General features: G+C 41.2%; 1 protein-coding gene across 1 annotated transcript in view; it reads left to right on the top strand.

Annotated features, from left to right (window-relative positions):
* Positions 1–533: 533 nt before the first annotated feature.
* OLFM3 (olfactomedin 3) overlaps positions 534–12,190 on the top strand; it is a 37,706-nt gene continuing 26,049 nt past the window's right edge. The window contains exon 1 of the mRNA XM_088524350.1: positions 534–608. Within this exon, the coding sequence (XP_088380476.1) occupies positions 540–608 (69 nt within the window). The 5' untranslated portion in view covers positions 534–539. The remainder of the gene's footprint in view (positions 609–12,190) is intronic.

The following is a 12,190-nucleotide window of genomic DNA, read 5'->3' as shown; positions in this document are numbered from 1 at the left end:
CAAACTGAGCTCGCGGTCAGCTAGTGCCCAGCTCCAGCACAGGCACGTCCCAGCCTATCTGAGCGCTGATGAAACAGCAAACCTTTGATTAACCTAAACGTAATTCGGGTCAGGAGAGGGAAAATACTCGAAGTTGAACGTACTTTCCCTGTGCGTGAATTACACTTGGACCACGCTCAGCTGGAGGCTGCTGGTAGAGCCCTGCGCGAGGCCAGGTACCACCCCGGGCTGTATCGCCCCGTCTGCAGCCGTCAGAGACACCACGAGCTGCCATTTGCAACACTGGAAACGCCAAGAGTGCGGGAAGGGGCGCGCACGCAGCCAACGGCCGTAACGGTCCCCACGGCGGCCGCTAACGGTCGGCGGCAGCAGTGACGTCACATCCTCCGCCGCGGCCGGGGCGGAGCGGGGCGGCCCGGGCAGCGCCGCCCGCCCTCGCTGCCGCGCGCGGCATGAGCGTCCCCGGGGCGGCCGCCGCCGCCGCCGCCGCGTGCGCTGGGGCTCGAGCGGGCGGGTGAGCGGCGCCGCGCGGCAGCACCATGCGGGCGCCCGGCCGCCTCCTGCCGCTGCTGCTGCTCTCCGGGCTGGCGGCGCTGCCGCCCGCGCAGGTAGGTGCGGGGCGGCGGCGCGCGGGGCTGCGGCGCGGGGCGCCCGCAGGCCGAGCCGGGCTGCGCAGCGGCTGCCAGGGCCATTTTAGTGGTGCCCTTCAGGTACCGCAGGGAGCAGCTGGTGTGACAGCTCCTGGTGCATAGAGGAATTAGTCATACGAATTAATCATGTCTTGGAAGAATAAAAAATGCATTTCCAACGAGACGGAAAGGACGTTCTTCACAAATACCAAGCTGGAACTTAAAAAGCAACGCGGTGGTCACCTCGTTCGCAGCAGCGGGTGATGTACGAGTAATAAATTATGTGACCGGTGAATTCTCTCCTGTGCTCGTACATAGGCGCTATTGAAGGCGCCGGCCGCGCACGGAGCGCTGCACCCGCGTGCAGGCAGCGCCTGGCCTGGCACCACGGGCTCCCGCCCGCGCCTTTCCTGGCCCGTTTGCTTGTTTTCCCTCTGGCTTTGACCTTAGTGAGATCTGTTGGAGCCGAAGGGAGCGCCTGAAAGGAGGAAGCCAGATGTGCATTGCTGTGTCTACACGGAGAAGAGAAAAGCAGTGAGCTCTGGCTGGCAGCGTTTCCTTTTAGTTCAGGTGTCAGATGTGCCCCAAAATAACAGTGGGAAAAAACTCTACTGTATGTGTCTCGTACTGGCCAGCACTGAAAAGCAGGAGGGAAATGGCATAAATTAACTTCTCAGACTTTGCTTCTAGGCTTTGGCTTTTTTTTTCTTTTCTTTTTTCTTTTCTTTTTTTGTGGCTATGGTATACTGTTCTAAGGGTATAAAAATGGTCTTTCCTCATTGTATGTGACATCACTTATTTTACTATCACTATAATGACAGTAACATGTTCACTGCAGGCTGTTTTGACTCAGTGAAGGGATCTTGGGCTGTAAAGCTCTATAGCTGGAAAGCTGAAAGATCAAGTGGTGACTCAGGTCCTTGGTTAAGATCCTGCACCAGGTTAAGTGCAGAAGAAGATGCCATACGGCAGATGATCATGAGTTTTTAGGGTATGAAAACAAGATTTCACATCTCTGTAGTACATGATAGATGGAAAATGTACACGGGTGTCTTCAGCAAATAACTGCAAGCTGTGATTGGCAGTAGTGTTCGGTTATTTAGGTTACCTTGTGCTAAATGGAAACATACTAATTTCTTGCCTTGCAGGTTGTAAAATGGCTGTATCACAGGAGAGGTGGGATAGGAGACAAGGCAATGGGATTTTTTTTTCTTTTCTAGAAAGAACTGTGCAATATGCTGAGGACTCTCCTTGACAGGGACCAACCCAGTAGCTTATCAAAATAAATCACACTAGACATTGCAGAGTAAAGGCATCCTATTCATGGCCTGGTTAATTAATATCTGATTTATTTTACTGATCAATTACTTTAAAACAATGCCTACAAATAAACATTTGGTTTAGTGACAGGTCATCACTGCCCCTAGGGCTACTGTGCACATGCACTGTTATTATGACAGGGCTTCTATGTTAAATTTACTAGGTTGTGTGATTGTAAAGTGTTTAAGTAGCGCCATCTTATGGTAAGATATATTATCAAGAATATGTATATTTTTTTCTTAAATTTCTGACACATTAAAATTTTATTTCAATTATACATATAAACATGACTTATTTCAATTTACTGTCTGTGCTGCTGTACTTTTTTTTCCTCTTGCTAACCTGATACAGAATCTTGACTGCCTTTGGAAATTCTTTTTTAACAAGTGAAGACAGCTGACTAGAGGTTTTGGGGGTTTTTTTGCTTGTTTGTTTAATACTTACAGTGTTAATTGCAGAATATCTATTTAAAAATATTTAAAGGTCATACCTGTGCATTAGATTTAATTTTGTTCCGTATTTATATAGAAAAAAATACATTATTATGAAAATTATATTTTACTGTGTTTCAGTGAAGTTTTCAGTAGAGTGATTAGCTATTCAGCTGGAAACCAGCTCCAGGGAAAGGACTTGAAATATGAAGTCTTTACTTTCTCCTACACTGAAATGCAGTACCTTGAAGAAACTATTAAATATTAAGATATTCATAAGAGTTGCTGCTAGATGGCATCTCTGTGCTGCTTTGCTACAAGCTGTGAGTTTTCTGTAGTGACCTTCACAGTATGTAACGTGGACTCTGTTTTTAATAGGGATCCCTTCCACAAGCCCTCGTTTGATCCCTACAATTAAATAAGCCCTGCAGGATAACGGGGCAAGGCTTCGGGGGTGGTGGAGTGCTGATCCACATAAACAACAAGCACAGCAGCTTCTAAACGCTGCCTTCTCTTTGCATGGTGCCTTTTAAGGCTGGCTTTGAAAATTAGGGTGGATTTCATCAAATACATACAGTTTTCAGTACAGTTTTGTGAATTTTATGCCTTAAACACAGTGGCTTGATATCCTAGATGTGATGGGTTTGTATTCTTTGAAATTTGATTTAAAGAAATTTTCAAATGGAAAAACTTACAAGTCCCTAACAGGAGATATGCACAGCACCATTAAGAGTAGTTACAGAAACTAATTGTTATTTATATTCATTGCTTGAAATATTTTTTGAGAATATTAACATTAAAAAAGGAAAGAAAACTGGAAACCATTTAGCTACTTTCGAGTGCGTACTTAATCTTCCATTTTGACTTTATGAGTGACTACGTTCCTACGTCTCAAAAAGCTACTAAGTTATCTTTGCACGTAATCAGACTACACAACCAGCCACTAAAAATTTTTCTTTTGCCCAAAGACTTCCAGAACTTGATGGTAGGAAATGGCTGTATTCAGGCTACTTTATAGTACAAGTTAATTCATCCCTTTCATGAGATTTTTATAACAAGGATATTACGTACAAACAAGGTTAACATTTTCATTGGGAATAATGACTTGTAGTATTGTAAGACTCGAAAAAAATGCAGTGAAACTGAGTGAAAGCTCAATAGCCACTTGGAAATTAATTCATCCTGTTTTCTACATTATCAGTAGTTAGTTGATATGAAAACCTTGTATTAATTATTTAGCCTGCGGGACTTAAGAATGCTCTAAATCATTAACTGCCGAACGTGATCATCTGCTTGGTGTCTGGTCTCATTTGTGAGCAAAATGATTTAAACCCAGTGGAGAGCAGCCCAGGTCTGTCCCCGCTCCCAGCTGGAATTCTGCCTGCATTTCCATTTCTCCAGCAGCTTCAGGGAGCGGGTAAGACCCAGAGACGGTTACTGATGCTGCCACAGCTCTCTGCAGGGGTTAACATGCTGCCTTATTGCCTTGTCGTCCCCTAAGAGGTGACTGAAACACAAAGATACTTAATGTATTTCCTCTTCATCCACACACAATAAAACACCTTCGCCATACCGTATATAAAATCCCAGGAAGACCTTTTCTGTTTCACTTTGAGTAACATTTTTGAGCATGTTGGAAGAGACTAGAAGACTATGTGCATGGGAATGGCTTTTCCCAGGGCATGATGAAGCTGGGAGGAGAGGCCTTTGAGGGGCAGGTGTGAGCACGGAGCCAGGATCCTGGGGCAAGGAGAAAACCTGCCTTACTTATACAATTGAGCAGAAAAATTCACAATTTTTCTTTTGACACTACACACCATAAACATATAAGAAAGAACTAACTGGGGAGTTCCAGATTGTGTGTGTTATTCAAATGTTCTTACGCCAAGACGTGTGACACAAGCACATGCACATCATCTTTATGCACATCACACGTTCCCTCTCGCAATTTAGACTCTTAGTCCCCCAAGCTACTAAAAAGCAGAAGTGCAGCAGCAGTACCTATTACCCTTACTGGTATTTTCAGTGCTCTACATTTAGAAAAATATTCAGGAATTAGACATTTTTATGCATTTCAAGATTTCTGAAAGAAGACTACCGAGTTCGAATTATACTTATTTAATGTAAGGATATAGTGGAGACTACATCACATATGGCCAACTAATAAATGTGCAACATGGTGGACCTGCAGAACAGAACACCTCAGACCAGTTCAGAACAGAACAATTCACCTGATCTGACCTCATTTTTAAAAAGAGGGTCTTTCACAAAAACCAACAACTCCAGAACTGTCCCCCCTTCGGCTTCTTTCCTGGATTTTTTTTTTCCCCTAAAACAAAACAATCCTTGTGCCTTCACAAGAAGATTTCTTAGGAACTGTCAAAGTACACAGCATTGATCTTCATGTACTTAGCCTTGGCATTAATCATAGGAATTTTTTAAAAAGAAGAAGAAAAAAGATATCTTAGCCATTGAGTCAGCTGGGTAACTTTCCTAACACCAGACAGAAATGTGTTTATAGAGGATACAACTTCTCTTACTTAAATACTAAATGATCTTGACCACAGAAGGCAGGTTCTTCTGTTACCATGCTTGCACTGTAACATATTGAATATCAACCCAAATTCTTAAAAAATTATGTTCCCCAGCAATCTCCCTCAAATGAACTGCTAGTTGCCCCAGGTCCAGCATCATCCCCTGTCCTTGGCTGGCTGTTCTCCTTTGCATGACTCATCACACCTTTCACTGGCCATTTTAATGCACTAAATCCACAGAAAAGCACCCTGTTGCTGTTGGCATACGGTCTCCTTTTTGCCTAGTCCCAGCTTCTTGAGCCATTCTACAGATACCTGGGAGGGGGCTTGTAGGTCAATACATGATACTTATTCTGTTTGGACACAGGCACAAATTTGTAAAATATCCAGTGACTATGGAATGAGAGTTTGGCAGGGAAATTTTTAAAGTCTTTACACACAAGACCTCACTTCTCCACCATAACTTATGTAGTCAATAACTTACTTTTTATTTGCCTTAGCATTCTTGCCCTCTAATTTTAATACCAGAGGTCTTTTCAGGATCTTAGTGTGCTATGAATTACCATATGGGTGATGGTGTGAAAAATTTAGACCCAGGAACAGATACATGCACTCTCATTTTTCAGAAAAAGTGTACAACAAGCTTAAGTTTATAATAAGGTATCAAATTAATCTTATTTGGTGTCATAACAGGCACTTGCCTGAAATAAATACAGAGATGCATGCCAGAAGATTAATAAATGACAGCTTTCCAAAGCAGAAAGCTGGGAACTTCTCATATTTTCTAAGTAATTCATACTTGGAGACATCAACTACAATACTGAGCTTGGTGCCTTATTACAGAGAAGTCGGATAAACTCAGACATCATATCCCACAAAGCTATAACTTTATTAAATATGAAAACCCAGTAATATTAGATAATGTAGAAATTATTCTATCAATAACATTATGTAAATTATGAAAAATGAATGACAGACTGATGGTTAACAATCAGAAGTTCAGTTGCCAAGTTCTGAAATTGCACAAATTGTACTCAAACTCTCAATAATTTGAGAACTTTTTTGGTATTCATAGAAACAATTTCTACAAAATAGATTTGAGTCTGAAATTTACATCTACCACCTCAGCCTTGCCGGGGAATTATTTTAAAATATGAGTTTCATTGCTTAAAGGGTGTTCAAAATTGTGATTGATTGCTTGATGGTACAATTTCATTTCCCATGGGACCAAATAATTTAATAGATTATTTTCTTTTGAATTATCCTTCCTAATATACTGTTGATTTGCTTTTTTAAATCAGCAGCTATTCTTCAGATTCACAAAAGCCTTGTTCAAGATGATGGGTACGGTATTATATTTACTTGATTCAGTCTGGACATGAGTTTTTATTCTGATTGCAGGAATGGATTTACCACACAGGGGTAAGAGGCTCCCCGCTAGTCTCAGTGCATTCCCAGATGTGTTCCGTGGCTCTGGCTTCCCAATCTGTTGCACTGCTGCTTCAGCACAAAAGAATAGTGAAATCAGCCTGCAGCCCTCGGAGCTTAAGAATACACTATTCCTGCTATGCTTGCAAGGGCATATATCCACATCCTGGAACTGTTACTCTGATCAGGGTCAGTTAACTAAGATGATTCATGACAGGCATTGCAAAGAATTAAAAAAAAAAAAAGAAAAAAATGAAAAGTACTCAAAGGTATCTGCTTCTTTATATATCAGTTGCTTTAGGAAAGCTCCTACAAAGTCTGCTCCTACAAAGCATTGACTGTAGCAGAAGAAACTGATTATTAACATAGCTACAACCATCAGTATAAATATGAACTTAAGAAATGTCTTAAAACATCTACTTCATTATTTTCAATTAAAAAAAACAGATCCAGTCATACACAGTTCACATTTGGAGATCAGGCGCTTCACTTCAGAACCCGGGTGTTTTCTGCCCACCTCATCTCTGAATATCAGAACATCTAAAAACCAGCAACATCCTCTTGAGAAGAGAAAATCTATTGCAAGTGAACAGACTGTGCTGCAGCGATGGCTTCTAATGGGAATAAGGATGGCAAGACGAGGAGTTAGCAGAATTGACTGCACACTTTAGTGCACCAAAAATAAGAAAGAATTGGCCTAGGAAGGGAAGATAACAGGAAACCCAAATGATACGCAGCATGAAACCAGAAGAATTATACTGGGAACACACTGGAAACACTGAAAACTTAAGTATTTAGAAAAAAAATACGTGATAATATCTTGATGCTTACTTGTCTTTCATAAAGGTACTCACCTATTAATAAAAGAGCATTTCAAAACTATGACTAATGCTATCCAAGTACATTGAGATTAGGACTTAGTTCACTAAAATGCAGTTTTCCTGAGGAGCAGAGGTTAGAGCCCCTTGGCTCTGCCTCCGTCTGCCTTCCATCGAGGACAAAAGTGGAAAACCTCAGAAGAAAAGGCAGTGGCCACAGGAGCAAAGCTCGGCTCCTTTCCCACGTGCACCATCCGTCACGCGCTGGGATCCACTACCAGGGCTGTGATGCCGAGAAAGAGAGCAGGCCAGTGCCCAGGAAAGATCAGCCCTCAAAGGACCAGCACTACTGTGCAAGGTGCCCAAAAAGGATGATGAAAAGGGACTTAACGTCTTGGTTTCCTCATGCAGTGCCCTTGGTAGATAAGAGCAAAACCAGGAAAAATATCTTCCAGAAATACTCATTCCAAGCTTTGAATAAATGTAGCTTTAAAATATTTGCACCCCTTTTGTAAGTAGGAAAATTTGATGACAGAAGTGAATGGTAGGGTGAACACTGCAAAACATTTTTGAAAATGAGTGTATAATTTTACCTTGCACTTGCAGAAGATAAATGTCTATTCATTTAGGTAGTACCAGTATATTGTAAGATTTACTAGTCCAATCAAAGCTGCTCAAACTTTGGCCTTCAGATGTGTGAATTCTTCATAAATAGCTACAGATCAGGAACCATTTATAACAATGTTTGTAAAAATAGAAGTCTGCTTTGACTGCAGACTGATTCTAGTAAAAGACAAAGCTGATTTTGTTAAACTGTGTAGATCAAATTATCTGCTTAATCTTCCTTCTGAGTACAGGGCAGTCTATTTAACTATGTTAGCAATGGGGCTCTCAGTACCTCTCAGAAGAATATGAGTAATCCACTGCATTACACTACTACACTTTTGTTCCTCACTGTTCTCACACTCGGCTTAAGTCCCTACTGCAGCTGGTTTTTTTTTTTTTCTATATATATAACAAAAACACCCACACGTTAACTTCAAGTGGATGTGGAATCAGATAGGCCTCTTTATGCCTCTTTCTGCTCCATTAAGTGGGTCGAAATCAAAAATCCTGAGTATTGGTTAAGTAACACTCACAAAGCAAAGTCTGGTTTACTGATTACTGGGGAGGGGAAATCTGTGCTAAAAAAAAAAAAAAAAAGAGTTATTCCATACAATAAGGACAAGCCAGAGAGAAAGCAGGGAAGGATTCTCTGCCTCCTGGAGCAGATTCAAACAGGCAAAATAAAGGGATTAGTCATGGGAGCCTTGCAGAAAATAGCAAGCAACATTCAATATTGGAGAGCACTCAATATTAGAGAGTAAAGGAGGAGTAAAAGACTAAGAGAAGATTATTTTTCCTTCAAAGTATGAGGAGCGTATGAGAAAGCAAACAAAGCAAGGAATAAGCGACTGTATTTTGAGATAAAATCCTACGCGATACTAATTACAGCTGTTCCTAAGTTCTGTCTCCTTAAGCTATTCCTAAGTTCTGCCCTCCTTAAGCAGTCATCAATCTCAGGCAATTTAAAAAAAAAGAAAGAAATGAAAAAAGCTCTTTCCTAGCTACTTTATATTATTACGCGCACAATCATTTACTAGATTTTTAAGTTATTTATATCTTTAAATAATGCCCACAGTTGCATAAATGCATTTTCAAGGACAAGTGCAAAAAACAGCTGCTTGGATTTTAAAACAGTTTCTCCGTTTTATTTGCCTTTTTTCTGCTGTAAACATATAAATTTTTGAAAGATGGATAGATGTCTATAAACTTAAACAGCAAGATGGATGTGTATGAATAGAAAGAAACAAAGTCTTAGTGGTTGTCATCATAAATGAAAATACCAAAAATATTTTAAACTGAAAAGGTATTTTCTATGCTGCTACAAAGATGGGAAATAGTATTTTCTTACTCTTAATATTTTCTTATATTCTAGTCATATTGTACTAAGACTTAAGGAAATAATCACAGAAGGCTGAGGTTGGAAGGGACCTCTAGAGATCATCTAGTCCAACCCCCTGCTCAAGCAGGGATAATAATATGGATAATATTGACCTATTTCACCAATATTTAAAAAGAAAAAAAAGTAATCTGTACTTTAATTTCCTTCACTATTCATGAACATAATAGATTTTCAGTAGCATTGATGTAAGTATAATTTCTAAGTTACAATCTTGAGTGTTTGCAGAAACACATATTCTTAAATGCAGTGAGGTGTTTAACCAGAAATACTTAACCAGCAATAAGCACACGCGACTAATCTGGCCAGCCAGAATTAACCATGTCAGCCGGAACATGAGACGCTTTCAGGGATGGATAAAGCTCTAATAAAATAAAGCTCTAACACTGACACTACAGTTTCCGCCAGACGAAGACACGTCAGGTTGATGGCAGTTACTTTGTAGTTAGACAATGAAACCACATCAGATTTTTTTTTTTTTTGCAAACAGCCTGGCAACCTCCAAGAGGCACTTTGCACGACTTCATGAGACTTAACAGCATTTTAGCAACACAAAAATGTTACTAAAGCTTCTCCATGTAATGCCCATGTTCATCTGTGAAAAAAAAATCATGCTGTAGGCCGACTATAAATAAATAATTAGGAACGGATACAGCATATGGGTTTGCTTTGAACTCTGCTATTCAGTAAATCTTTCATCATGTTCCTGGGAGCTGCCCTGTCGTTCTCTTCTCCTTCTGCCCGTCACTTCTCCTCTAGATGAAATCATACAGAAGGCAGAAGAAGCAACCACTCACTTGGGGTTGGGAGGGAGCAAGCAGAGTAAACAACATGACTATTATTTTAGGGTCCACAAGGGATGCGGAAATAAAAGTTCCCATGCTATAAAATCCCTTATTCTGTAGCCAGAATAGGGATGTTTGTGAGTAAAATTAGTTTGAGGCACAATTATTAGCTCACCTAAGGCAACGTTTCTGCTGAAGGATCAATATAAATGCAAACGGTAACTGCACTGCAGCAGTTAGAGAGCAAAGGCTTAGAATTGATTTATGACCGAAAAGCATCAGATAGGCATCTGATCCTAAAGGATCCCTACCCAGGGGAGGCAGAGGCCTGAGCTGCTGTATGGTTTTTATTTATTCATGCTGCGAAGTTATACAGACTTTGTATCAGAAAAATAGAAACATCCTCCACTCAAAGAATGTCCCTGGGGGAAAAAATGCTCTTATTTTCCTATTTCAGAACACTTTGCCTTGTACAGCCTGGGGGAAAAAAAAAACCCCACCTTTTGGAAAGTTTCTCAAACTTTAGATTTCTTAGATTTTTATGTTCTGCCATTTCCAAAGATTCAAGAAAGGAAAAATAAAAAATAAAGCAACTGATGCTGAGAACTGTAAAATCAATGTATGAGCTACAGGAAAAAGAAAACAAGAATAATAGTTAATCCCTGTACAGGACAGAATGATCATGGCCTACGTGGAGGATCCGGCCACTGCAGACAGCCGGGATGCTCAGGCATTTCCATGAAGCAGGGCAGAACTGCCCCGAGGAAGCCCAGACCCCTCTCCTGCCCTTGGGCATTGCTAGGAATATCCAGGACCAAGGTTACATCCACAAAGTAGGAGCTGGTCCCACTCTAATGCTAAAGAGTGAAACTCGCACCTGCTATGTCGCTCCTGCTGGAGAAGCTTTTAACAGAGGAAGTCACACTGCTAGTGACTCTCTGCTCCTCATTAGCTAAATAAAACCGCCACGTAAATATTTTATTGTGGTGAGCTGTCGATATTGGAATAAAACAGCATACTCCAGCAAACACTTACTATTGCAGGAATAATAGTCCGTTATTGCAGGTAACTTGGAGCTGACCAATACGTATAAAAAAGCTTCCCTGCAGACAGAACTGTTGGGGCTTGGCGAGGACACATCCCCCTGAGCCTGCCCAGTCTGTTTGGCTGCTGAACCGCTGAGCCACGGCAGTGTCCAGGGAACAAAGCTCTGCCTGCCCCAAGCCGACCCCAACGAGGCGCCCTCCGAAGCGCTGCCACCTCCCGAGCCACCTCCCGGCTACCTCAGGCACAGCCGGGTTCTGGGCTTCCTCACACGGTACCTGAACCGGTGTGATCCACTGCTGCCTAACGCTCCGTGACACCACTGAACGTGACCGTAAGGCAATCTCAGAGCTGCGTTTCCTACACAGGAAACTCTATGGAGCTACACTGATTTATACCAGCTGGGGATTTTGTCCATCATTTTTCTATTAGTTACATGCAGATACTGTTTCATTATCTCTTATATCAGGAGTGAGAATCTACAAATACAACGCTGCTAGTTTAGATTCCTTGAGAGTTTTTTCTCATCTCTATGGTTCAGGATTTATGAGAACAGTGCAATGGCAGGGTGTGAAAATAGATTAATACGTGGGGGTTTTTTTCCCCTCAAACACGGTGAGGGACAACACAATTTCTCTTAATGTGCAGGTTGCAATAAAATACATTTGGTGAACAGACAATGTAGACCAAAATCCTCGATCTTTAATCAATCGAGTGGAATAAGAATTTATGTACTTATCTGTATATAAGAAGTGTTTCATGTTATAAATACATGACTACCTCTATCATTTTCAAATGATGAGATTACCTGTTGTCACCTAGTGTTTGGTGTATTTGTTGTACCCTATTGTAGAAACAAAGTGCATTTAGTTGACGTGTAGTATCAGACAAGCACACACATTCTGCACACACCAGGCAATAGCATATAGGCAGGACAGTCATCCAAAGGATATGTAAGATATCCATAATAATCCACCCTGCAGCTTAGTGGTGAAATTTTCACCGCAGCAGCACTCAAGCACCATACACAACTCTGCAAGTTCTGCCTCTGTTGCAGTCACAGTGTTACAGAAATCTGACTGTAGCTTCACACCCATCACAGGAACACACCACTCCTATTGCATGGGAAGTTACAGGCTCTTAGCACTCGTTATTTTTTCTGGACTATCAGTTAATGGTGTTAAAATACTATGAGATCC

Source organism: Tinamus guttatus, unplaced genomic scaffold (genome assembly GCF_059628265.1).
Source record: "Tinamus guttatus ecotype Peru unplaced genomic scaffold, ASM5962826v1 Tinamus_guttatus_pri_ptg000211l, whole genome shotgun sequence".
Taxonomy (NCBI): domain Eukaryota; kingdom Metazoa; phylum Chordata; class Aves; order Tinamiformes; family Tinamidae; genus Tinamus; species Tinamus guttatus.
The sequence above is the reverse complement of the archived record's forward strand: the minus strand, read 5'-3'. Positions and strand labels throughout refer to the sequence as shown.